Source organism: Dufourea novaeangliae, unplaced genomic scaffold, assembly GCF_001272555.1.
Source record: "Dufourea novaeangliae isolate 0120121106 unplaced genomic scaffold, ASM127255v1 scaffold299, whole genome shotgun sequence".
NCBI classification, from domain to species: domain Eukaryota; kingdom Metazoa; phylum Arthropoda; class Insecta; order Hymenoptera; family Halictidae; genus Dufourea; species Dufourea novaeangliae.
Window position 1 is genome coordinate 3,395 of NW_015374192.1, and position 26,003 is coordinate 29,397.

Genomic DNA, 26,003 nt, shown 5'->3' on the forward strand with positions numbered 1-26,003 from the left:
ATTTAAAAACGCCTCTATCCTTTACAAATATATAATTTAGTAACATACATTTTCTACTTCTGCGATTATAGATAATGTATATAGATATTTGTTACTTCTTATTCTTATGCCTTTATAAACTAATAGTTACATAAGCATACCCAACTTACAAATCCAAACGCTGGATTGGAATGTAACGCAGTGCTGTTATGAACGATTATAACAAATGATATTGCATTAATACAATATTTAAAAAATGGAGGTAGCACTTGAAAGAAATGTATCAACGTTTCATTGATGTTTTTTGTATGGACTCATAAAGTTTTTAATATTCTCAACAATCTTAATCATATTATGTTTTATCAGTATCTAATCCACCAATCTGCTCCATTATCCAATCAGTATATATACAAGATTTACATTTTTCAGTACTCAACTGCTAACATGATCTACTCTCTATACAATTACATTCTAATGGCCATTCAAATGTTCAATTTTATTCACTCCCATCTGCATTGGCCTAAATTTAAATGTTGGTAAATTTCAAATGTACTGAGGTACATGCATACAAACTTCATGTACCTCAAAGTTCTTAGAAATCAATTAGAAGTAGACATCTTTCCAAGATGCCTACTTTGCTTATGGGATTAGACGAACCAAAGTACATCTTTATCTCAGAATTTGTCAGTACCACGTTACTCCTTTCACGTGGAACCTATTACAGTCTATAGCTTAGTTGCTCCTTTAGCCAGTTCTTCAGATTTTGAATCTTCAGCCAAAAGAGTATTCAAGTCCAGCTCTTGAAAATTCACAGAATGTTGACTTGACCCTAAAATAATGAACACAATGTGTAAGTAAATGAAACATAAAGAGAGATGCATACAAAGAGTTAACCATACCTGCATGTGCCAGGAAAAGATCTTTTAAAAACCCAAGTTCTTTGGTGAGCATCTTAATTTTCTCTTCAAGTAACTCATTCTCTGTCTTCAACTGATTCACACGCTCTAAAGTTTGCTGGGTACGTAATTTACTTTTAACTCTAGAACGTTTTACAGCCTGTGAAAGTATCATACAATTACATAAATGATCTATAATATGTAACTTATTCAGTTTACAGGATTCAAGTTTAATTCATTTTTGCATGATCATTCACCTGATTATTTCTATCCCTTCTTCTTCTGTAATCCTCACCATCCTCGTCCTCAGACATTTGTCTCTTCTTTTTATTTGCAGAAGAACTATTTTCCTTATTTTTTGGCGCCATCTAAAAATAATATTTAAAGGTACGTTAATTATCTACTTATGCATTTAAAAGTTTTAACTTGAAGAACAGTACACAAAATATGTATATAACCAAGCAATATTTCTGGCAGACTAAATTCGTAACGGGCAAATTATCAATATTCTTAAATAAACTAATTATACTTGAGTTCGTTTGCTAATTATTTTGTATCATATTGTTTACGTAGCAACTTGTCTACCATACGTCAGAACTAAACATGCATACGCATAGTGCGTCGTCGTATAAATCAGAGTCTGTCAGGGTCAATGTTTTTGTATCACGTAATAAGATCGAAACGTTTAAGATACTGAAAACACCGTCGAGTGACGAAAGATGTATTTCATACACGTCAATTTAACTTACACTTTACGTTTCATACAGATCTCTTCATTCTCAGTTCAATATCACCACAAAATCTTTAAAATTGACACTTTTGCAGATAATAAACTACCAAACGTAACACAATAAAATATAATTCAGATATGTCGTGTGTAGTGATGAAACCCTATTTAAAGCGAGCTTGCAGGTGATCTGTGATGTGGCGACACCTCCTTGACCAATGTTGACCACCAGAGGGCTACGAACACGATAGGTTTTCCGCAGTTTTCCGTAAGATATTGATTAATTATAGTTACAATGTCTGTATGTATTAAAATAAAGGAATCCGTGTAATTATACAATTCGTTGTGCGTACTTCATCATCAAGGGAATCTCTCTTATCTGGGATACTGTGACAAATTACTTATATTCATTATTTATTAATAATCGTTCGCATGTTATTATTTCTTATTATTTGATGAAAAACTTTTCAATTTCTGTTTTATATTGTCTTCAAATAATTACAAACATCCTTAATTGTATATTATTTTTAATAAAGTCAACTCTTTAATTGTATCGAAATATATCATACATTTATGAATCTTGAAAATCATTATATACATACAATTGTCAAATATTTTTGAAACAGTGTATGTCTCAATAATGGTCTCAAGAACTTCTGTTTTGCATTGTTTTTTACTAGAAAGTCTTTTAGTATTCATTCACTCTCGGAACCACTTTCGCCACTGCCGCTGCCAGACCCACTACCGCTACCACTGCCTGATCTTGATCTTGAACGGGATCTTGACTTTGATCTAGATTTCGAACTCGATGGACTTCCAGATCGAGATTTAGCTGGACTTCTAGAACGAGATCTCGAAACTGATTTCGACCGGGATCTCGACTTAGAAGAATTTCTTGATTGCGGACTACCAGATCTCGATCTCGATTTGCTGTGTGATCTGGAGGGAGATCGTGATTCGGAGCGAGAATGGGAAGCAGATCTGGATTTTGATGGTGATCGAGATCGAGACTTTGATCTGGAAGCAGATTTCGAGCGGGATCGAGATTTTCTGCTAGATGCTCGGGAAGACGCTCTAGACGTTGCTCTAGATCCACCTTCATTTTCAGATCCTTCAGAAATAATAATAAAATCTTGTAATTTAATATTGCTATCAAATTATTAGAATTTATAATGATATATTACTGACCTTTTTCGTCTACTTTCTCAACTTCTTGCTGAGGTTCTTCTTCCTCCTCCTCCTCTTCTTCTTCTTCTTCATCTTCCTCTCCAGGTGGTTCCAATTGCTTCTCCCTGTACCTTTGCATTTTAAATTCATTGGCATTGAGTGGCCGATGCCTCACGATTAATCTCGTATTGTTTGGCTGTTGTCCAGCTTTCTGACGACGTTTACTAAGGCGTACACGGGTTTCAAGCTCATTGTAATATACCCCGTCCTGCCTTATAACGAGGAAGTAATTCTCTTCGTATCCTTTGGAAGCTTTACTCTTAACATTCCAATTATATTCCCTAGCCATTTTATATTCATATTCTTCGTCATCGGCGTAATCAATTCCAGCCGTGAAGTCTCGTCTACGTTTTTCTAATGTCTCATCCAGTGGTAAGAAGTATGCCACAAATTGTTCACCACTCTCATCCATTACACCTCTGAAATAATATTCCTGTTGTAATGTCTGTAGCTAATAACAAAGAACTTAAAATAAAATTAATTAATAACATACCTGATCATAGCTTGAGACATTTCCTCAATTTGAGCTGGCACAGAACGTCCTGTTGGAGCAGGATCTGAATCGAATATGACTTGAGCACAAGGATATTTCCATAGCTGAAAGTAACCAATGATAATGTGTTTGAATAGTAATATTTAACTATAATACTTAGTTTTTTATAGAAATACCTTAAAGTCAGGAAATACTGGCAGTATCTCAACAGGCACCACATTTGGTTTACTGTAGTGCCTTTCAATTTCTTTCTTGTTATCTTCAAATGTTTTTTCTATAGCTTTGATTTGACTCTCACGATCCATGTACAATGTTTCTTCCTAAAAATGAAAGCATATGAGGTCAACTTTGATTCATAATACAAAGTTGGAAGAAATGAAAAATATGAAAGTATAAACTTACTTTGAAGTTCTTTTTAATACTATAACCAACTTTAGCCTCAACTTTATCCACAGTTTGTGGCTGAAACCTGGTTTGCTCTGTGGAAATGTATTCTGTACGTCTAAGCCAAGAGACACTTCTGGCATGATGTCTAGATCTCTTAGAATCTTGTGGGGTAAGAACATCTTCTTCTAGAAGCTTTTCATCAGCAGGATCCAATTGAGCATTAACATCTCCAGCATAAGTGTCTTTATTTATTAAATCAATATCCACACCTAAGTCATGCTCTGTCAAAACTTCATACTTATAATTACGTTCCAATGAGGTCGGATTATACTGTATGAACCTACAATATCATTCTATCATACATCATTTAACAGATTATTCAAATACAAGTATTCAAGACTCACCTAGTGGATTCAAAAGGATATGTAATGAACTTTGGGTCGAACGGAATATCAGGCAATGTGTTACAATATTTAACCCTACATATTAACTCGGACCTAAAATCAGGGCAATTACAAGGTGTTACAATGTTTCAGAATGGCACTTTTAGGTTATGACATAAAAGGACAGTTTACCTTTTTTCTGCTGGCCTAGCGGTACGTTTATCTCTGTCTGTAGTACTGCCATTTGTCTGAATTGTCGGAGCCATATCACGTCAATGAATAAAAGCCAATATTTTACACATCACACCAAAATATCCTTCAGCACTGTAACTTTATCAGTGTAAACCTCACTTTGTGTATGAAAGCTTCGGCGCCATCTAGTTCAGTACACCGTTTGAATATAATGCCAAAATTTCATTTTTTTAAAATATGTATATGTGTTAAATTCAGAGTATATCTAAACAGTACTGTGATTTATATTATATATGATTTTATAGATATAAAACTTATATATCACAGAAAATAGTTAACTTACAATCTATCGCTACATGTACTACATATTGAGTTGTTACGCGAGGGTAAACGTTTAACAATAAAATACAATATACGATTTATTATTATTTATAGATTATGGATGTTTATGCAAATTATAATTTTTAATTCTAGAAACCCATAATAAAAGAAATAAACTGCTATTTTATTCTCATTTTTACAGAATAAAATAAAAGTTCGTAGAACATATTAAGAACAATGTATAAAGTCCGCAGTTTATTGTAGGTATTTATAATATTTCATACAAACAATACCGTTTCAAGTGTAAATACAAATAATGTCCACGGTTTTGCATTTCGCGTGATTTTAGTACGCAGGCGTTCATTCAACCACGATATTGATTTGAATGCGCAATGCCAAATAACGATGGTTGGTCTCATTCGGAAATGCGGACGTTGCTTCTCGTAACACATCGGGTCGCCCAGTAACGGGGCTAATATTCCAGAGCTTATCATAGTAAAGGAAAAGGTGCATAAAGTGAGAAAAATTAGAAGAAATGGTTGGACCAAACGTGTCCTTGTGACTAACCGTCCCGGAAGGTGGGTCAACATCCACGCAGGGCGCATCCTTCAGGACACCTTCCGAACACGAACGTGCAAATACGGAACTCGCGACGCTTTGTAAGGTAAACTAGGAGAGAACTTGTTGTATGCAAACATACTATAAACCTTAATGATAGACCTGGAAAATTATATCTTATTTAACGCAATCAACAAGGAAATCGGCCATAAAATGGTACCTTCGAAACTACCGCCAAGTTTCAAATTCTTGGCGCGTAAAAAATAAATATAAACCATTCGATATTGAAGTTAAATTACAATTACATGATATGGTAAAAAGTTTTTTATCTCTTCTGACTTCACTTTGCTTTTTTTTAGGTGTATCCCGTGAGCCCTGTAACAGGGCCCGGCGCAGCGAGGTCCGTATGGGAACTAAGTCCCGATCCCGACATGGTCGGGCATCTACCAAACACTCCAATTTCTAACACTGCTCATCCAAGTCACGGATCTTCCAAAGGAACTGTATTACAATCAAGAAATGGACCCGATGACAATATTTACGCCGATGAACGTACATCGGGTCAGACACCATCTGATGAAACAAGGAGGATCTTTGAGCTTCTTAGATCCGGGTGAGGCTACATACTTTCAGACACTTGTCTGATTATTTTTATCTTCTTTCCAAATAATAAAAAAAAGCGTTAAATGTGATTTTTAGTGAAATTGGAGCAGTTGATGAATTAGTGGAGAAGAATGGCTTAAGTGTATTAAGTGCAAGAGATGAATGGGGGTATACTCCTGCCCACTGGGCAGCTTTGGATGGAAACATTGAAGTTAGTTTGTGTATTTTATTAAATGTGAAAAATTATACCATTTTCTTTCACTAAAATGACGATCTTTTGTCATACACTAGGTGATGAGATACTTAATAGAAAGAAATGGACCAGTTGATCTTTCTTGTCTTGGAACACAAGGACCTAGGCCTATACACTGGGCATGCAGAAAAGGCCACAGTGCAATAGTTCAATTGTTGTTAAAGGTATGTAATTTCATCAAAATATCATTTAGAAAATTACAATATAGTTTAACATAATTGAATTTACATTATGTTTGCTTTTAAGGCAGGAGTTGCTGTTAATGCAGCTGACTTCAAAGGATTAACACCTTTGATGACAGCTTGCATGTTTGGGAAATTTGCGACAGCAGCATTTTTGTTGGGATCTGGTGCTTTGGGACACTTAACAGACATAAATGGTGATACTGCTCTTCATTGGGCAGCATACAAAGGCCATGCGGAATTAATAAGATTACTTATATACAGTGGAGTAGATTTACAGAAGCCGGATTATTTTGGATCTACTCCATTGCATTTAGCGTGCCTTTCCGGCAATGTTAGTTGTGTTAAAATATTATGTGAAAAGAGTAAAATTGAATTGGAACCTCGTGATAAGAACGGGAAAACACCATTGCAATTGGCAAAAAGCCACAGACATTCGGAGATCGTAAGGATACTTCAAGCTGAACAAAAACGTCGAGCTAGATGGATTCCACCTATCAACGAACTTTGGTTTATATATTATTCCTGTCGTTTATTAACAGCATTCCAATTTACTACCATATTAACATTTCTCTTCCTTGAAGGGCACTACTATTTGGTGGAGCTGGAAACAGTAAAGGTCCTATACTGCTCTTTATGATATCTGTTTTACTATGGGGGTATCCAATGTACTTACTGAAATGTATCCCACTAACATGGAACCTTTTACGCGGCAGTCATTATTGTTTCATCTATTGGAACGTTGTGATGTGGATCTCTTGGATTGTAGCAAATAGAAGGGATCCTGGCTATGTACCACAGAACAGTGAAACCTACTATAGGGCAATTAAACAAGTATTGCTTTATAATTTAAGTGTTACTAGCTAGAGTGTATCATAAAATTTGTAATAAAATAATGTTCATTTTCAGATTCCATATTTTGATAAATGGAAAAAAAGAAACGTATTGTTATCTCGGTTATGTCACAGTTGTAGATGTTTCAGGCCTTTGAGGGCAAAGCACTGTAGAATCTGCAATAGATGTGTTACATATTTCGACCATCATTGTCCGTTTATATACAATTGTGTTGGTTTAAGGAACAGGTAATTTACAAGATATTACTACTATACTATATTGCTACAATGTGATTAATCAATGAATTATTGTTACAGGATGTGGTTTTTCCTCTTTGTTATGTGTGTGGCAATAAATTGTTCCTTTTCAATTTACTTTGCTTGCTACTGCATGGCAATTGAAGGAATTCAATTATTATACGTATTAGGTGTATTAGAAGCTTTGGTCTTTTGTGGATTAGGATGGATTTTAACATGCACTTCGGTAAAAATAAATACAATCGTATTTGTTCAATGATATTAAGTGATTTACTTGCCTGAATTTATAATGATGCATCTCTTTTCCACAGGTATTGCATGCATGTATGAATTTAACCACAAATGAAATGTTTAATTACAAACGATATTCATATTTAAGAGACAAGAAGGGCAGGTACTTAAATCCATTTAGTAGAGGTCCTGTCCTTAATTTCATTGAATTCTTCCTCTGTCCACCGAATCATCAGGCAAACGACCCTCAAAGTTATCACATACTTTCGGAGGATATCATGTGAAATATTGTAAATTGTGATCACTATTTTACAGCGCCTTTGCACATGTAGAAAATGAAAAAATGTTATTAATTATACAATTCATACTATTTTTTGGGGATAATTACAACATATGTACCTGCACATGATCTACATTGTTACTGCTTGTAATACTGTCACTTTTTATCTATGATATTATTTATGAAGCATGTTTCAATAAATAATTTATTAACTTACATATTTCTATTTATTACACCTCTAATATATAATAATCTTTACAAAATGTCTGTAAAATGAACGAATTGTTAAATGTTATTTCAAATAATGTCTTGTTACAATTAAAGTCAATTCATTAAAAGTGCTGGTAAAGAAGCAACATTAAATCTTAAAATCATGCATAAATGTTTAAAATTGATATATACAATTAATTTTAAAAAGTCTATGTGTAACATGTCTATGTAAAATGTATAATATATCTTTGGTGAAATATACTGCGTCTCCTTATGTAACTTAATTAAAATACTAATCTGATTCAATCTACATCATTAAAAACTGTATGTACTGTATAAAAACAGTACTCGTAAAAAATAGTAAAATCGATCAATTGGTATAAAAATTGTGGTTTAGAATAAAATATTATAGCCTTAATTTTGGCAGATATTCGGGCTTATATGTACATGCCCGTGTCAATCGTTATAGTAATTATCGAACACAAGTGAAATTTTTCATTTCAGTTCATAGCAGAAATCGTAATTTGGTGGTGGATCAGGAATGGCAGGCGGATCCTGAGGAATGTCAATTCCTTCTGCGTCTAAAAGGCTCAATTTAATATCCATGGACAATAATGTTTCCAAATCATCTTCTGCCTCTTTACTGGTCATTCTGTTGCCTGTGAATAAATGCTCACTTTTCTAAATCTGTACGACCCATGGTACATCGTTCAAATAGTGTTACTACATACCTAATAAGGCATTAATGCCATCCGTCCAATAATCGAAGACCTGTTCGTCGGGAGCAACGAAGTCTAAACTTGAAACGTCAACAGAGTCCAAACTTAAGGAGAAAGCTAACTGATGAGTCGTTTTTCGTCGTTGCAAATCTTTCATATGAGGACAATCTCTTCCAGTCAATAAACCCCGAATTTCAACGACAGCTAATTTTGTAGGCAGCTCGTCAATCGTTGGCACTGATTTCTCATCACAGTCTCCATAATGAAATACTTTATGATTGGGCGATAGTCGAACATACCAAAATTTATCTTTGATTCTCTGTACCAATTACAATTTTCCTAATAAGTATAACGATCTAACAAATGTATTATTAAATTACAGGCTTATGTGAAAAAGAAAATGAAGTACCTGTCCTCTGGCACTATACTTCATGAATCTAGTGCCTTCTACCAAGAAACCTAGGCGTTGTTGTTGAATGAGGTCTAGAATTTCAGGTGTGATTTGTTCCCTCAATTCAACTATTGGTCTTGCATGACTTTCCCACTCTTCCCTACTAGTTCTTTCTTGTTGCCAAAGATTGGTAATTGTTGAATATGTTAATTGTTGTAGCTTGGTTTTAAATTTATCCAACCCTGTGGGTTTACTCTGAAGCGCTCTAGTGACCTGCTCCCTTACAACAGAAAATACTTTCACAAAATCTTCGATAGTGGCTCTCATCTCCTTCCAAGTTTTGTTCAAAAGAACTATGCACACACAATAAAACTCCTCGAATGGATGATCATGAGTAAAAAACATGGGATGATATGATTGGCCTTGTTCACTAGGTGCCTCTCCAATACGTAACACCTATCAAATTAACGAATTAGTTTGTCCCAGTAAATTATTTCATATTAAATGTAAACTTACCTCACAAAGTAGTTTAACAAGCTCCACACTTGTCCTACCAAACGGACACTCGTGTTCATCTGCCCTGCATGAATTCTCAAGCACAACTTTAGTATAAGCTTCAGTGTGATTACGTGCGAAATATATCATACAGTCTAAAGCAAGCATTCCAGGTGGAGCTTCAGTGAAGTCCAGAGCAGGATTAATGTCATACTTAAACCCCAATTTTTTGTAATCTTTAGCATAGAGACCCTGTTTACGAGCAGTCACGTCTCCGCCAATTGCTCCTTCAGTATCAAAGGCAATTCTTCTAAGTTCTTTAATTTTATCGTGTCCATCTTGATCCTGAGGATCCATTTTTGTCATCATTCGCTGTTCCCATAGACTTAACATTAACGTTTGTAATACATACAACTGATGCGCCATTTCTGCACCAATCTATATAAGGAGTCAATTGTATAATAAACTTACATGAATATTATAAAAGAAATAAGTGGACACCTGACCAACTCATACCTGACCAGTGGACTGTATGATTTTGGTTAAAAAAACATTTCTAACATGTTTCGATTGAAGAGTCGCGGCAACCGCTCTGCGTTTCGATAAATCAGCCTTTAAGAATAAGGCATTTATCAGTGCTATTGCATTTTGTTGTATTTGTGGACGAATACTTTGCAGATGCATCACTAAGTTAGGAAAAGTTACTTCTTTCTCAACTTGTCCATATTTTCCAGAGGAATTGAGTACTATATTTTCAAGGATGCTAAGTGAAGCTTCGGTAACACTATTATCTTGATTTACAGCCTGGTTGTTCACATAGCTTGCTACCTTATTAATAAAAGGAGTTTCCAATATGTCCCATGAAACAATACCATGATCCATGAGTTCTACAAACGATTGAAGTGAATATGCAAGTGCACTGCCTTCGTATTTCTTTCCTTCCACCTGTAAAAAGTACACGAAACAGAGAATGATATAAAAAAGTGCAATTAAAAGACATTGAAGAGTTAGGAAGACTTTAAATACCTGTGATATAATCAAGGCTAATCCTTGCTTATTTATAAATTCTAATGCAAAAGTCATATCTGTACTGAGTGTGCTCAACTTTTGCAGAGCTATATTTTTCTCCTCCATCGTTCCATTATTAAGCTTGACCAAAATGTCACTGGCTGTTTTAGAAGGAGAAAATTCCAATCTTAGAATACTGCCATTCTTCACTTCATTACGATTCTTCTCTGTGATATAATTGTTAGTGTCATGAAATTGTAATGAATATGAATCAGGGTCTGAGAGGCCCCATCCGTTGCATAGTTCCTAATAAAAATTTAATTAAACATTGTTAAAACTTCCTATTTGATAAACAATCAGTATGATATTTTTCATTAAATAAATGCCATCAAAAATAGTAACAAATGTAATGATTAGGTAGTGGATCTTTATGCAAATGTAGATATTTATAAATTAATTTATAGACAATGGAATAAAACAGAAATCTATTTATCGTATTAAGAGTTTTATCAGATATGTACCACATAAACACTTTTTACTGTACTGAGTTATAGATAACCATTCATGACACAAATGTATAAAATTGACAATCTGATAATCATTTCCGTAGTACAGTAGATTTTATTCGAAATACCTGAATGATTCCAGTTAGTGGGTGCTTTTGATTAAATTCGATGAGTTGCGGCACTTGATCCGTCATTTTGACAGCGATTTTCACAATGTTTGAATCCTTCTGGACCGGCATTTTTATTGTCTGTGTGTACATGAAGAGATGAGGAACAATTATTTAATTACCGAAACGAAATCGGAAAATAGACGCCGGTCCAGTCTCTTCCAAAGAATGTTATCAGTTTGACGTATCTCTTGTCATAACAACGTGACGGCCATCATGCTGCAGAATGCTACATTTGTCTCAAATCACAGAGCGTTCAACAGTGGGGCCTCGCCCCTCCACGAATTAAATGAACAGAAGCAGAAGGAAGTGTTTCGTAATGACTGAACTGAATGACGTTTACGCGCAGGCCTACGGGTAGGCGGCAATACAAAGCTAATCAATTATTTAAAACCAATTTTGTAGAATTACTGAAAAATAATTAACACTTATAGGTAAAGAATCTTAATGGGAATAAGGAATATTTCAAAATTGTTTATTTATTGATGACCGTTTTTCTCATTTTGATTGCCTTAGAAAACATTTCTATACTTTTCTGTTATTTGTTTATATTAAAAATTGATATACAATGTAAAGTCAAGATTAGTCGTACAAGATTTATAATATGCAAATGCTCTGTATAAAGTAAAACAAATTTCTTCTATTCAGAACTATTTACTTATTTATTTCGCAATATTAGTATCTCTTCTCTTTGTAGTCTTTGTATATTTGAACTTATCAAGAAAATAGTACGCATTATTTCTTCATTCTGTATATAGCCTGTACATTATTACTTAACTACTATTTGTACAATCGTTCGATGTAGTTATTCTAATATTTGATATACATATAAAATATAACATGAAAGCACTGAAGAACATTTTACATTGGAATTTATAGTTTCCAATCCCAGGGTATACATAAGACACCATCACTCATGACAGAGTAATAATGTGTAACCCAAAGCATAACACCTTCTAACATAGGCGCCAATATACTTTTGTGCAACAATAAACGTTCACAGCATTGTATCATCAGATCTGGCGTAATACTATCATCCTTATTAAGATCAGTTAAACCCAATTCTTTGACAGCTTTGTCGTGAAGTTCACGTTCTACATACTTTATACTGCAATGAATTAATATATAGAATAAGAATGTAATCTTTTGAAATTAAATAGTAAAGAAAATCTTACTTGTTATAGTGATGTAATCTTTTAGTGGCTTCTTCCAAGTTTTCTGTAATGAAATTAACTAAAAGAAAACTTGGGCATGAAGATGGAACTATAAATTGCCCAGTAGGAGAGAGCATTAAAGGACCAGCTTCCCTGTAAATAAAGGTTCTTTTAGAATGTATATTTATCTTAAATGTATACAACAGTTACTATACTTACAAGTGAAATAATCAAATCTATGTGATACTTACATAGGAACCAAAAGTAAATATATTACATAGGAAATGTTAAATACTTCAGAGATAATACTAACGCTTCAATTACAATCTCATAAGCTGATAAGTTGGTTGGCCACACTTTTGGATAGTTTCTCCTTCCTCTGTAGTCTGAGAGGGTCGTAGTTAACTGACGAAGCTGACGCTCGTACTGGCTAACCATTACCTTTGGCATGAATTTCCTGCACATATAGAGCACCCTGAGCCTTACCGTCACTCAATTAATATGTTGTATTACGCACCGTCGACCAACTTTTATGTCAAGAAGTACTTGTGAAACTGCCTTCTCGAAAGCTGGTAATCTCAACAGTACAACATCATGTTTTTGAACATTTCTGATTAGCTGTAAGAAAACATCGTTTTAACAATGAAACATAATTAATAATCATTTCTTTACGTTCAGTAATGTATTCTTACATCAAGCCAATTGTGTCTGACTTCTCCTGAATTTAACATAACATTTCCCTCTAGACTAATGCCTGTGTCATTGGCAAATACTAGTGTCCTACTTCTTAATACTTCCATAGGTTCGGGATGATGTTCAACTAAAGCCTTGAATGCTAACAAACAGCCTCTATAATGAGCTATATTCCATCCGCAATCCCATATAATATTTTTTAAGCCTAATTTTGAGCATAATATTTTTTCTAGTTTTTGTACCTCCTCTCTCATTGGCCTACATGCCTCCAACTTTACATGTACTTCATTAATATGTTTATCTAAATAAGCCCTAATCAACAGTATTCAATTAAAATTGTTAAAAAAAGTTATGGCTATTTAACTGAGAAAGATGTATTCAACATTGATCTTACTTAAGGGTATCTGGTTCTGTATTGATCTTCCTTTTCATTATAATAGATGCATAAATAGGATCATCTTCTAATTCTGAAAAATCAATATCCTCCCCTGAGGTTCCTTTTCTTTGCCAAAACTTTGATTTATATTTTGTAGTATCTGATGGTTTTTCCTCTTCAATTTTGTCCACAAATGTGGTTGGCAGATCGCATGTTTTTAAAATAGAGAGAATAGTTTGTCTCAGATCCTTTTCTTTCAATTGTATCTGTACTAGAGTAAATTTACCAGCCTTGACTTCTTTCTCATCTTTAGAGCGTAAATAAAATGGCAAAATGGTAGGCCGTATAGGTCTTTGTTGTTGCAAACACTCTAAGATGGAGCTTAATTGTTTTAAGGAGTTTTCATTTACAGTCTGGAAAATTCAAATTCATTTAGATTCAAACAACTTAAGCAAAATTAAAAAATAAACATCAATATAGTGGAGTAAGTGCAATGTAGGTGCAATCATTATTGCATCTCCTTTGTTCTATAAATAATCCTAGTTATAATCGGGCAGTAAACTGCGTTTCCAAGAGGCAGTCGATCGAAATTGTTTACAATTTATATACCAATATTTGACGAATAAATACTCACTCTTTGCGTGGGATATTGACCAAAAAGGTCAGGATGAACCGTAAAATAAAAAGGTCGAAGTGCCGTTGACACTTCGCCTGTGCTTAATGCCCTCACAGCATCTCTCTTGCAAAAACTGTCAAAGAAGTCACTTTTAAATATAATTCAATCGAATTCCTACGATTCAATAAAAAAGATTCACTTACCATCTTCCCAGAGCACAAAACATTTTTGTAGCTCACCGTAATGTCATCACACGTCACATCACACATAAGTTTACCAGCTAAAACGCGATAAACATCGTATTTATCGCTCATCGAACTTACCAAAACATCCTACTATATATATATATATGTTATACAAATAGCGAGTCTGTAGCTCATTGGCTGCAAAACACAATCTTTCAGGCATATAAGATTCCCGAGTTTTCTGCAGTTTTCTGTTCTTTTTCGCTCTGCGACCGTTCTTGCTCCGTTCCAATATGCAAACTCGATGTAACATTGGACTTGAACCTCTTTCTTTTTGTCTAATCAATGGTGGGATCTACGTAAATATATAGTTAGATGCATATATAACACGTACCATGTGTGCTGTTAAAAATAAATATAAATATCCGATGCATTACTGTAACAACACAGGGAATATCTGTGCTATAGACAATACTGACGTCACTAACTTTATATGTAGCAGCGTTGCTCAGCGCAAACCCAGCGAAATTTGAAATAATAATTGTAAAATAAATGTTTTAAATAACACTAATCGTTGTACTTGAATTGATGTGATTTTCTGTAGCTGATTAATTACATAAATTTAAAGTAAAATGAATATTTATAGGAGTAGTATATGTATTTATTCCTTTAAACAGATAATATTTATTATTGATTCAAAAGTTGTTCTTGGAATAAATACCTCGGTAGTATGACTAGAATGAGTTAAATTAAGAGAATGCAAATAATAGTCAGCTGTGATGTGTATATACCTAACCTAGCTTCACGCTTTACTATACATATACATATATACATAAATAATTCAACATTTGAATGAATTTCTTAATGTAAGAATAATCCATATGTATGTAGAGTATAAAAATTATTATTGTAAAGTACCTTTTTTACAGTTGTATTAACATTTTACAAAAATAAAGTGTAAAGTCTTTGTACAGAGTTCGTAAATATGGGTATCATATTTAAATTAATATTAGACATACATAACACATACTATATACACCATTGCATTACCATTCAAGTACTGAAATATAAGTCGCTAGAGACAAACAAACGAGGAAACATACTAATTGTAACAAAATTATCAATCATGATACAAAATGCTGAATTTGTACTAGTTAACATTTTTAAATGTCAGTTAATATTACAAGAATGCACTTTTCCAAGTCCACCAATGCAAAAATAGAAGTTGCAAATAATTTGTTACATTTACAATTTCATTTCTTACAATGTTCATTCTCATATTATTTTTAAAGAGGAGGTATTGCTGAAGTACATCTAACAAACGAATATCTCAATGATGCCAGTAACTTAACATATTTTCGGTACATATTTCAGTATACGTATCACAAGTTGCTTGTGTAATTGCATTTGCATATTTATTGCAAATGAACTACTGCTAAGATTTATGTACAAATAAATACGAAGATTGAATAAAAAATCAATATTTTAATTATTTTAACATAATACTAATTGCATTGAAATTTTATTTCCAACGCTTCATAATGGTATATAATATTTAAAACTACCATGTCGTGATACATTATATGGCGTCAAATTTGAAAACTATTCTTTTTTCTATTACTTTTTAAGTAGGGTATTCATTTCCTTAACATCTATTATACCCTTTAAACTTTTGAAATCCAAATTCTTTTAAAACTAATAATATAATATTATTGAAAACTTAACAAGAGATGATCAAAGTCGAAATAAATTTCAAATACATTTCCTGTAGTTTGAAAGTACGAAATTTCATCTGAAACTTTGATGGAAACAAATTCATCATTCATTAGTATCATGAACAATAATATATTGTGATAAAATCTTTATAGATGTTTCGTTTTCAAGATATTTAAAATTATCTAAGTCTATCTATACATTCTTTGAAATCCATTGACTGATAATGCTAACGAAAAGACACTGACTGAAAGTACAATAATGTAGACTCAATGTATTGTACTTAAAGCAAAATTAGTTTAACTCGATGTAGCATTGAAAATGGAATCAATAACTCGTGAAGCTTGTTATTTATAAGCATGCTTAGAAATCCATTTTAAACTTCAATCATCTAAAAACAATCAACTTTTTAAAGATTGTTTTCACGTACCACAAAATAATACTTTAAAATAATCTCAGTACTATTTAACATTCTCCTTAAACCGTATGATTACCATGAAGAAAGAGCAATCTGTCTATTAGATGAGGAGGTAAAGCGGCTCGCCTTGTATCATACAGAACTTGCACCTCCGCTGGGATTCTAGAAGGTGGTGCACAACATGCAGGCACACAATTATATCTACAAGCCAGCTTCCCTAAATTTGGACACTTTGCGGAAATTTTAGCCCACCACTGAAGCGGACAGCAATCAAGAGGAGCGGTCGCTTCCGAATGATATTGTACAAGTTCAAGATCTGCCTTCTCCTCTGCGGGCATTCCACTTTTTGTCGAACATAAACCACCAAGTAAAAGTTCCATACCTAAATGTGGTTCATTAATTATCAAATGTTACTAAATATTGTAAGAATTTAAATTATGATTTATGATACTTGTACGTACCAGATAAACGACTTTTCTTATTTGGAGGCTCGTCCTCAATTTTAATAGTTGTTGTAGTATCCCCAGACTCTTCCTGTATTAATTTTGTTAACATATCTTTAATAGGAGTTGCAACTAGATTTTTATCTTCTTCAGTAGCATATGGAAGTTGCTTAAATCTAATGTTATACATTGTTTTAGTTATATTTTCATTTACAGACACACCTGACAGTGCTAAACACTACAAGTAAAAATCTATAATTACCTTGGATCTAGAGTGGTAGCAATTTGAAGTAAAAGAGTAACATTGTAATCCGCATATCTATCGCAAAGCATATCGGATAAGGATTCTTTGAAAGATCTAGCTATATCACTGTCAGTTTCTTTTACTTTGAGATGAGAAGATACAAGTTGCCAAAGTAATGGTTTCAGTAATGATATCAAAGGCATTTTTTCCTCGCTAAGCGTCATGATAGTGACTTTGAACGGTTCCAGAACAGTCACAAGATCCTCTATGATCTTCCACTGTTCATTTGTTACATCAACCATCTCTTGATCAACTCCTTCCATGCTTTCTAAAATCGACGTTACGATATTACGACGTAGGACTATCTGCTCGAGCATGTTGTACGTTGACGTCCACACGGGCGGATAATCCATCAGCATGGTATTCTCCTCCAGCTGAAATCATGTTAAATGAATTAAAAAATTTGCTCATTCATCAATTAACAATCGATTTAATTATCAATAAAGTGAATAGCTTTTCACCTAACTAGGATTGCATAGAATTTGCTAGGGACTTTACAATTTCTAATTGGTGAACCAGGTTTATTATTGTTCCACTCCACCAAGTGAAGATTAAAGTACAGTTCCCTTTATTTATGCAACCATTGTAGGTAGAACTCTACCATAACATTGTTTGTGTACAATATAATTTTAAATTTACCTCCAGTAACTGTTCTTGCATCGATAGAGCTGCCGATGCAGCTGGATGGCTTATGATAGCTCCGATAGCTGCTCTACATTTAGACAATATAGAAGCAACCTCTGGATTTTCAAAACAAGCTTGAGCACATACTTGTAAAGTATGAAGTAAACAAGGAACTAATGTTAATCCCCGATTTGTTAATGCAGTTAACAGTTCTGTTCTAGATGTAGCTACCACCGTAGCAGTTATCCTCTCTATTTTCAAATCCCAATCAAGCAACAAAGAATCTATTGTATTGCCCCATTGAGACTCTTCCCAATCCAACGGCGCATGAATTGTACTTAATACTTTACATTCTAAGACTGGTTCACCGACATTTTGATAGTAAACAGAGATAGTAACAAAACGTTCGTCAGAATTTGATCTCCACTCTTCAACGGTAAGACCCACTTCACCAGTGACACAAGTCAAAGTTGTCGCCACTGATTCACGGAAGGTGTCATAAATCTTTGGTATGATTTCATCTTCTAATTTATTTTTATTCGGAATTTCGCAAGGCGACCGTAGAGTCGCGACTAGCCTCTGAAATCCTCGGCCTTCCACTACCTCAGGTAACTGTAAGTCCATTATAATGAATTCTGCTATAGCATCAGACACATTTTTCCCGTCGATGCTCGACTGATTAATATTCTCTTCGGCCATAAGAAAGGCCACATTTTGGCTGTTATTACTAATATTCGAACCGCTTTTGATCATGACTCGTAACGGCTGACCGATTGAAATGTCATCCTCGATGTTAGAAAGACTTATATTCGGATCTGTCACGAACTGAATATCCCCGTCTATCTGTACAGTACCATCAGCATTAGTTGTGTAAATATGTTGTGCGGACGTTAAACCTGCCTTTAATAACCTCTTCTGAGCTCTCCGCTCTTTCGTTTCTTGTGAAAGTATCCGCCTTCGAGGAGGATTAGTAGTTTCGAGTTCTAACAACTCTTGAGCATGTTTGTTTTGCAAGTGCATACGCAAGTTGCTGGTGTTACGATTGTAGGCGATTTGAGTTTTGCATAAGATGCAAATAATCTTGACTTTAGTTAGAATGTCTCCATCGTCTGTGGCTGGAAATCCAAAGAACTTCCAATAGATACTTCGCATCGACATGGGCACCACTAATTTCTTGTACGTGTACGTATGCTTTTCTTCCATCATTTTTGCAAGTACCATTTGCATTTCGGTCTTAGAATCCTCCGCCGTGGCGGATTTTCCGCTGTTCGACAATGATATTGATTTACTTTCCATGATTCTAAATCAAAAACCCACATGTGCCGGGCGGGTCTTGTTGTCGTTTTAGGTATTAAAATACAAATATAAAGTATTTCTTGTATTTCGGCTATTTCATAGCGTCTTCTTTCTCATCAAAATGGAGGATTTTCGTTCGGAACGATGCATTGCTTTTCCGTTTAGAATATCCGCGTGTCCGGCTCGTGCTCGTAACCGTATAACAAATTTACCGCGAAGCAATCCGATATCTTAAAGCAGCGATTTTACAGATATATCGAACTTCAATTTCTCGTTTCGAAAAGAACGATGCCCAATCGGTTATCGACTACCTCTCGTAACGACGCTATCGACTTTCGTTCTCTTGTTCAAAGAAATATCGCTACGCGTAGACCTCTCAACTAATCGATCCCACAAAATGGTGAGGTTTCAACGTGGCGCCATCTTTATCGATTATTACGTACAATATATAGTCTTGTTTAAATGAAAACAAAATATTTCATTACAGAAAGAAGAGAGGAACAATTTCATAAAACCATGGGAATACGAAATTACATATAAAAAAATATGTATTCTATTTTTAATTGTTGCTTTTAGCAAACTCGGCTTCCATTAGGGGAAAAAGTGGCGTAAGAAAAGAGCTTCCTACCATTTAGCAAAATTTATTTCAAATACTGAAGTAAATGTTAAACCGAATGTTAATTTCGCATAAGTTTCAATAACTCCGAGACCAAGTGGTAGGAGGTCTTTCCCTTACATCACTTTTTCCTCTAGCGGAAGCCGAGTTTGCTCGTGAAGGTACCTGTTTATGTAAAAAGAACAGTTCCCTGCCAGGCTTGGGCGTTAAAGATTTGCAAGCTGTCTATTATATGCATACATTTTATTTAATTATTAACAAAAAAAAGTGAATTCTTATGGAAGAAACAATTAAATATGAAGAGTTTTTAGTGAAAGTTCTATTTGTAGAAATGTTATCAGATCTGAAATTTTGATAATACTTTTCGGAATGCGACTATTTTATTTCGTTAATATTTTTCAGGTATTCGTTTTGAATACAATCTAAAATTGAAGTAATCAAGTTAGTAGTACTTTCACTGGAAGAAATGTATTTGCCTAGAAAGTATAAAATACTATTGTTGCTGCTGGTATGGAGATTAAGCTCTGTATTTCTTGTTCAAACTACACATGTACCAGATAAATATTGGCAATCATTGGAAGTGGCTCATCATTTAGCATTTGGATATGGATACTTAACGTGGGAATGGACTGCAAACATTCGCAATTACATCTATCCATTCCTGATATCTATCATTTACAGAATATTGGCACTAATATCATTAGATTATGTAACAGTTTTGACAACAGTGCCTAGAATATTCCAAGCATTAATCACTGCTTATGGAGAATTCAAATTTTATCAATGGACAAAAAATAAGTGGACACTATATAGCTTATGTATAAATTGGTACTGGTACTATTAAGAATATTTTCTGGTACCCATAAGAATATTGATTTGTGAGCCTAATTTTCATAATTCTACAAATTACGTGGACGAAGCAGATGCATTTCTTGCAGATCCAATGCAATGGCTGAGTCACAATTACAATGAAAATGATGCTGCAACAATACCTACTCACGTAATAACATTTGACAATGTCTCACCAAAAATAGTGCAATTTTTAGAACATTATCAACTCATTTCTGAGATATTTTATACGCACTTTCCTCAATCAAATTATGGAAGATGTATTCATATATACAAACTGAAATAAAAATATTGAATTTGAATTGTAAGAAACGAAATATATTACATACTTCTGTTTCCTCTGCAGTTTATTTCTAAATAGAAGATTCTTTCATTGAAATGAACAATTGAGAAACTAAGCTGATCAATTCTGTGACATAAAAAGTAATTAAACCAATATTATTATATACCAAATTGATAATACTATTTCATAGTTACGTTTAAAATGCGTAACCATAAGCACACTACTAGAAATACTAAAATGAAGAATTAAAAGTAAATGAAGTTGATTAGGTTATAAGAGGTTGAAACATCGCGGGCTGCAGGAGCGTGTTAAGATGTTTGCAGGCCCAGAGCAACAATTATTATTTTGTTTGTATTCATATTATTAGGTCTGTCCTTAATATTATTATTATAAAAAAATATGAATTATTTTTTATGATATGAAAGCATACGATATTGAATAAACTTCAGATCATTCTACTGGAATATGTACATAACTCACGATTGTCATATATCGGTATGTTACCATCTAAGTCTAAGTCTTTACTGATCAAACGAACGATATGTTTGGAAACGTAAATTCTACACTTTTTGGGGCTGTGATGGGCCAGATTTCTAAGAATTGATCAATTAACGGCTTCCAATCACACACGCGCTCTTCTCGCCGATCGTTCGTTCACTTGTTGACGTAGCTACATACAGCCTGCATGATACAAGGTGGGCTGGATGTACACACTTTTTGATCAGCTTACTATCTCTGTTAGAGATATCAAAAAAGTTATTGAGTATTGAAATATTCGATTTAAAGCATTATTATATACCTATATCGCACTTTCTGTGATGAAAAATATGTGAGTTAAACACGACATCGTATGTGTCTTTCCTTTCTTGCTGGGCGACAGAACGGGGTGCCGAGATATACGTGTTAGCGAGGGGCGTTCCTAGCCATCAATTAATGGATCTTCAATTATCGAGCTTCTACCATTCAACAAAGATACAATTAATTCTTAACAAAAAATGAGTACGTTGGATCAGATACTAAACATCAAAAAGCAGCAAACATTCAATACAAATACTCTTCATTCTTTCTCTATGTCTGTTGTATTCCGTCATTGAAGCTACGTTTGTAGATTGTATGAAGCGTTCCGTATGATTCCATGAACGTCTCCATTCATGAATGTATCAACAGGGGCCAGTCGATAAGCGAGTGACAACCAATTCGTTTTCGACGATTACACTTAGTGAACGATTACTTAACACGCAGCAATAGGTTGGACCAGCGTCGAAGAGGGCGGTCTCGGTAATAATAGAAATAATTGAGCGCCATGGGCGGGAGGAGCCGTGTATTCCCCGTCGGGTAGTTTACCGCGAGTGGAGGGCTGGTTCCAAGGAGGTGGCGACCAACGACGACGGTCTAGGAGAGAGAAGAAAAAAGGTAAGGTGTAGAGTGATGGGAACGACGACGGAGACCACCATCTTTCGCGGAACCATTCTCGACGCGAAAATGATTCTTCGATCACGATATGATTCTGATCTACAAACGGTCGAAAATTCGCGGTGGGGAGAAACACAAACGTGTATACCGTTACCGACTAGGGCTTGAATCTCCGAAACAACGCCAGGAATGATAGAGATTCTAACGGTACTTGCCCGGCTCCGGTAGTTATCTACTTTATCGTGATCATTACCAACGCTATCCACAATGTTGCGTACTCGAAATATTTCTGCTCTTTAATCCTTGTCGATCGTTAGAAAGCATTTTAAGAAACTTTCAAAAATCCGGCCGCTCGTCGTTCCCGTGGTGTAATAAATAGTGCAATAGAGTCATTACTATTATTACCTGCACGATTTTCATTTACTTTTACATTAAGGCAGTGTTTCTTAACCTTTTTTGTATCGTGCTTCACCTCAACGCCTCAAAGATCTCGATGCCTCCTTAGCATAATAGTGAACCAAGTGTTGAACAAGTTTAATAGCTACATTATTCAAATACAGAAGGCTCGTAAATAAAACTGTTGCCGATGAGGTGACGAATGTCAATTGCTAATTGTCCCCCAAAATATTCAAATTCCCTATCGGTGGGGCGTACGCTCCACGTTGGTAAACACTGCGTTAAAGTCTTTGTCGTCTGACAAAGGAAATTTGTCTTTACGAAATCCAGCTGAAAAGTGTGTGGCGCAAAATTAATAATACCTGTTAACGTTTCATCGTTCGTATAAAACATGTTCTAACAAGAATCAAGATTGAACCTCCATCAATTGTTTTCGCCCGTGTCTCGTTCGATTATTCGTGGAAAGATTTTAGCGAGGTTATGGGTCCAGGCTTCCGGTTCCCCAGCGGAACTCGAGATAAATCAGGTTCGCCCGTTCGAGCTGCTAGGTGGTGTTGCAACAACAAAAACAGACGTCGAGAATGCGGATGGAGAGGAGGGACGCTTGGGAAAGCAACGGACAAGATACATACGTATATCCCCCGAGACGCTAAGCGCAGAATATAATGGTCGCGCGGGCTAAAGAAAGGCGGACGTGGTAAAGTAACGCAAGGTAAAGTAAGGTAAGGTATAACTGGTGGCTGTAATCGAAGGTACGGGCCGCGAGCGATGATGGTGGTGGTGGTGGTGGTGTGCAAACGGGATGGAAGAAAATGTGTATAGAGGGGACTGACTACATGGAGTCAACGTTCCGAGCGGGTCAGCGACCAAGCCTGTGGTAGCTTCTCCTCTCGCCTTCCTCTTCTTTTCTGTTTCTTCCTTCTATCTTCTCTCTTCATTCGTGGCCGGTTTTTTTCTTCTTCTTCGTTATTAGCGAAACTCCGTTCCGCGCTTGCTTTACGGTAAGAGACCCTCTAAATCGCGCCACGGAAACATCGGAAAATTCGTGACCGTTATCCATAGAAACAAATGGTTTCGAATGAGAAGATCCGAGGACAGGTCTACGATTAATAACAATAATAACTAATTCTACGACTGTTGCATTCGGACCTATACTAATTAGGAGGAAAATGTGTTGAATTGACAAGGGACGGATGACGGCTAAGGATAGAAGAAAAGTACCTATTATTAATTCTTGTTAAGAATTCTATTTTATCGTGTTTCACATATTCGAGTGTGCTACATACATAGGTGCATCGTGATTCGTAGTCCATTAATTCTAAAGTGTAGCGTCCTAAGTCTGAAAAAGGGTTCCGCCATTTCTTTGGACGAGGGATCCGTTCTTTCTCTTCGATGTTCGACTCCGCCTCGATTTTAAACATTAATGGGAAACCGTTCGCGGAAGGAGCAGCGTGATTTGCGACGGTTTGAAAGTTACGTGGCTCACAACGTGCAGGAAAGCCACGGGTATAATTCTCGTTCGAGAGAAAGTTCTGCGCAACGGTGAATCCGCTCCCCTTCCTTCTACATATATCGTGAAAGAGCATCCGAAACGGCGGATCGTTCGTCGCTACGAACCTACGAGTAGGTTGTATATTACAATCGAAATGTTTTTCGAGGATATCGATCGTTTCTCCCTACGAACGCGTCACAAGATGATATTACTATTGTTGTATCGTATATAAGTACTGGAGGAGCATTTCAAAAATTTTTGTTTAAAATTGTAGTCCAACTTCGAAATGCACTAAAAAGTAGAAAAAATTCCTGTTTTTATTATTCATTCAGAAATGTAACAGCGGTTAAGAAAACTTATTTTCTGTTACTAAATAGCATATTAAATATATTGCAACCATTTCAGAGACGGCGCAAAATTAAACATTACAATATTGTTGTATTTAAAACATACATACACATCGAATTGTATACTTTCTCCTTTTCGAAGTCGGTCAAAAAACTAAAGAAGCAAATTAATTGTGACGTATGATCAGCAGCAATAATACGGTGCAAGCTTTTAGAATTGTTCTATATTCGCGCGAAACAGTCCACCGATTCGACCGTTATCGCTTATGTATTTTCTGGTTCGGTTCAATGTACACTACTGCGCATAAATATTAAAGCACCTGGTCTTGTACGAAACAGGTGTTATGTACGTAAAAATGAAAAATGATACCATGTACCACTAACGTTGTCCATCGATCTTTAATATCCCCTAAGCAATATTTACTTCAGACTTTTAGCAATTTCGTAAATGCCTTAGGAACATCCATTGCATATTCGATGAGTGTCCTAATACTTACGTACGGCAGTGTATTTACGACAAAAAGACTTATGATTGTCAGTAGGTTAAGTTATACAGCAACTTGACGCTAATGCATTGCCACGATTACCGCTCGTACGTAAACGTATGTATATAGTTTCGTTTGAACATGTTTTTACATTCCAGGTCGACCAGGAGTTTTAAAACGATCACCGTTTCACGACGGTAGGATCATGGTTTTCGGCTTAGAAGATCCTACGTTGGCCCCCGAGGGTCTACAGGGGATCCCCTAAGAAGCAGGTGTCTGGCAGGTGTTCTCTGTCTTGAGGAAGTTCGCCCCTTTGTGTCCGCCTTTTGCCCTTCTGCCATCGCTCTCGGATCCGTCCGTGTAAAATGTTCTGCAAAGCAGATATATTCGGAATTTGTATATTATTTATTCTAGATCATGTCGACACGATATTCGGAACGACTATTCATTTCAATTTCAATTTTATTTTTTTTTCCCCAAACGTTTCAGGGAAATGGTCGTACGTAAATACCAACTTTTCCTTGTCCTGGATACGATTAACTTTTGACGAAGACGGTTACGATGACGAGCCAAAGGTCGGAAGCATTTTCTAGAAGGGCACGGCACCACCAGGAAGTCTTTCGAGTCCACCACAGAAGAACGCGTCTCATGAAAGTTTCAAGGATTCGTCCATTAATTATCCGTCGATTCCTGCAAGCGTGTCTGTTTGTACCTAGACGACCACCTTCCACACGACAACATCGCGTGTTTCGTTAGTCGATTTTTATAGTCGACCTTGCGCCGTTTGCCGAATCGGCTGTTTGGTATTCCGAAGCTTGATTACGCGCGCCAGGCGCTCTTTCCGGCGAGTTTATTACCATCCCGTGAATAGGATTCAGTGGTAATCAATTATCTCATTGCGAGGTAACATTTTTTTAACCTATAAAACGTTTCTCTAGCTTCATAACAATTGAGAATTATCTTTCTCATTGAGTTTGCTCGGTGAAAAATGCCATGGGCCT

The 26,003-nt window shown here is 35.3% G+C and overlaps 7 protein-coding genes across 7 annotated transcripts; 2 read left to right on the top strand and 5 right to left on the bottom strand.

The window, feature by feature from the left end:
* Positions 1-704: 704 nt before the first annotated feature.
* Positions 705-1,781, bottom strand: LOC107192179 (CCAAT/enhancer-binding protein gamma). Its single transcript, XM_015581385.1, has 4 exons — positions 1,625-1,781; positions 1,133-1,243; positions 879-1,035; positions 705-808 (listed from the first exon to the last, which is right to left on the bottom strand). Exons 2-4 carry the CDS (start codon positions 1,241-1,243, stop codon positions 705-707), a joined length of 372 nt encoding a protein of 123 aa, XP_015436871.1. The 5' UTR covers positions 1,625-1,781.
* A 492-nt stretch (positions 1,782-2,273) lies between these two features.
* On the bottom strand, positions 2,274-4,431 carry LOC107192229 (RNA polymerase II-associated factor 1 homolog). Its single transcript, XM_015581439.1, has 7 exons — positions 4,285-4,431; positions 4,114-4,206; positions 3,725-4,049; positions 3,499-3,642; positions 3,323-3,426; positions 2,791-3,248; positions 2,274-2,713 (listed from the first exon to the last, which is right to left on the bottom strand). Exons 1-7 carry the CDS (start codon positions 4,356-4,358, stop codon positions 2,298-2,300), a joined length of 1,614 nt encoding a protein of 537 aa, XP_015436925.1. The 5' UTR covers positions 4,359-4,431; the 3' UTR covers positions 2,274-2,297.
* A 1,163-nt stretch (positions 4,432-5,594) lies between these two features.
* LOC107192241 (probable protein S-acyltransferase 23) lies at positions 5,595-7,889 on the top strand. Its single transcript, XM_015581453.1, has 8 exons — positions 5,595-5,776; positions 5,863-5,977; positions 6,058-6,183; positions 6,266-6,711; positions 6,786-7,035; positions 7,111-7,283; positions 7,353-7,518; positions 7,604-7,889. The coding sequence occupies exons 1-8, from the start codon at positions 5,595-5,597 to the stop codon at positions 7,805-7,807; spliced, it is 1,662 nt and encodes a 553-aa protein (XP_015436939.1). The 3' UTR covers positions 7,808-7,889.
* Positions 7,890-8,383: 494 nt separating this feature from the next.
* On the bottom strand, positions 8,384-11,570 carry LOC107192226 (engulfment and cell motility protein 1). Its single transcript, XM_015581437.1, has 7 exons — positions 11,261-11,570; positions 10,645-10,932; positions 10,135-10,563; positions 9,640-10,056; positions 9,142-9,579; positions 8,745-9,051; positions 8,384-8,672 (listed from the first exon to the last, which is right to left on the bottom strand). The coding sequence occupies exons 1-7, from the start codon at positions 11,390-11,392 to the stop codon at positions 8,509-8,511; spliced, it is 2,175 nt and encodes a 724-aa protein (XP_015436923.1). The 5' UTR covers positions 11,393-11,570; the 3' UTR covers positions 8,384-8,508.
* A 493-nt stretch (positions 11,571-12,063) lies between these two features.
* On the bottom strand, positions 12,064-14,444 carry LOC107192235 (T-cell activation inhibitor, mitochondrial). The gene is made up of 8 exons (XM_015581447.1): positions 14,342-14,444; positions 14,157-14,271; positions 13,541-13,935; positions 13,146-13,458; positions 12,971-13,071; positions 12,767-12,910; positions 12,475-12,606; positions 12,064-12,407 (listed from the first exon to the last, which is right to left on the bottom strand). Exons 1-8 carry the CDS (start codon positions 14,362-14,364, stop codon positions 12,173-12,175), a joined length of 1,458 nt encoding a protein of 485 aa, XP_015436933.1. The 5' UTR covers positions 14,365-14,444; the 3' UTR covers positions 12,064-12,172.
* Positions 14,445-16,513: 2,069 nt separating this feature from the next.
* LOC107192247 (zinc finger BED domain-containing protein 1-like) lies at positions 16,514-19,121 on the bottom strand. Its single transcript, XM_015581460.1, has 4 exons — positions 17,841-19,121; positions 17,160-17,575; positions 16,916-17,073; positions 16,514-16,836 (listed from the first exon to the last, which is right to left on the bottom strand). The coding sequence occupies exons 1-4, from the start codon at positions 19,119-19,121 to the stop codon at positions 16,514-16,516; spliced, it is 2,178 nt and encodes a 725-aa protein (XP_015436946.1).
* A 1,082-nt stretch (positions 19,122-20,203) lies between these two features.
* LOC107192180 (GPI mannosyltransferase 3-like) lies at positions 20,204-25,267 on the top strand. The gene is made up of 3 exons (XM_015581386.1): positions 20,204-20,575; positions 20,606-20,846; positions 25,161-25,267. Exons 1-3 carry the CDS (start codon positions 20,204-20,206, stop codon positions 25,265-25,267), a joined length of 720 nt encoding a protein of 239 aa, XP_015436872.1.
* The last annotated feature ends 736 nt before the right edge of the window (positions 25,268-26,003 follow it).

Bases quoted from the DNA above. Each gene is read 5' to 3' on its own strand.
- LOC107192180 (XM_015581386.1), top strand. From the start codon at position 20,204: ATGTATTTGCCTAGAAAGTATAAAATACTATTGTTGCTGCTGGTATGG. The intron at 20,576-20,605 runs TATTAAGAATAT...GTACCCATAAGA, and splicing joins GTATAAATTGGTACTGGTAC to ATATTGATTTGTGAGCCTAA. The intron at 20,847-25,160 runs GTATTCATATAT...TTTACATTCCAG, and splicing joins TCAATCAAATTATGGAAGAT to GTCGACCAGGAGTTTTAAAA.
- LOC107192247 (XM_015581460.1), bottom strand. From the start codon at position 19,121: ATGGAAAGTAAATCAATATCATTGTCGAACAGCGGAAAATCCGCCACG. The intron at 17,576-17,840 runs GTAAATTTAAAA...ACATGATTTCAG, and splicing joins TGCAAGAACAGTTACTGGAG to CTGGAGGAGAATACCATGCT. The intron at 16,837-16,915 runs GTACGTACAAGT...AACCACATTTAG, and splicing joins TAAGAAAAGTCGTTTATCTG to GTATGGAACTTTTACTTGGT.
- LOC107192226 (XM_015581437.1), bottom strand. From the start codon at position 11,392: ATGTACACACAGACAATAAAAATGCCGGTCCAGAAGGATTCAAACATT. The intron at 10,057-10,134 runs GTATGAGTTGGT...CTCCTTATATAG, and splicing joins TCATACAGTCCACTGGTCAG to ATTGGTGCAGAAATGGCGCA. The intron at 9,580-9,639 runs GTAAGTTTACAT...TTAATTTGATAG, and splicing joins TTGTTAAACTACTTTGTGAG to GTGTTACGTATTGGAGAGGC.
- LOC107192229 (XM_015581439.1), bottom strand. From the start codon at position 4,358: ATGGCTCCGACAATTCAGACAAATGGCAGTACTACAGACAGAGATAAA. The intron at 3,643-3,724 runs GTAAGTTTATAC...TTTCATTTTTAG, and splicing joins GTATTAAAAAGAACTTCAAA to GAAGAAACATTGTACATGGA. The intron at 2,714-2,790 runs GTCAGTAATATA...TTATTTCTGAAG, and splicing joins TGAGAAAGTAGACGAAAAAG to GATCTGAAAATGAAGGTGGA.
- LOC107192179 (XM_015581385.1), bottom strand. From the start codon at position 1,243: ATGGCGCCAAAAAATAAGGAAAATAGTTCTTCTGCAAATAAAAAGAAG. The intron at 1,036-1,132 runs GTGAATGATCAT...ATACTTTCACAG, and splicing joins GAAGGGATAGAAATAATCAG to GCTGTAAAACGTTCTAGAGT. The intron at 809-878 runs GTATGGTTAACT...TCATTATTTTAG, and splicing joins TCTTTTCCTGGCACATGCAG to GGTCAAGTCAACATTCTGTG.
- LOC107192235 (XM_015581447.1), bottom strand. From the start codon at position 14,364: ATGTTTTGTGCTCTGGGAAGATG. The intron at 12,911-12,970 runs GTGCGTAATACA...CTATATGTGCAG, and splicing joins GACATAAAAGTTGGTCGACG to GAAATTCATGCCAAAGGTAA. The intron at 12,607-12,766 runs GTTAGTATTATC...CTTTATTTACAG, and splicing joins TATGAGATTGTAATTGAAGC to GGAAGCTGGTCCTTTAATGC.
- LOC107192241 (XM_015581453.1), top strand. From the start codon at position 5,595: ATGGTCGGGCATCTACCAAACACTCCAATTTCTAACACTGCTCATCCA. The intron at 6,712-6,785 runs GTTTATATATTA...TCTTCCTTGAAG, and splicing joins CCACCTATCAACGAACTTTG to GGCACTACTATTTGGTGGAG. The intron at 7,284-7,352 runs GTAATTTACAAG...TTATTGTTACAG, and splicing joins TGTGTTGGTTTAAGGAACAG to GATGTGGTTTTTCCTCTTTG.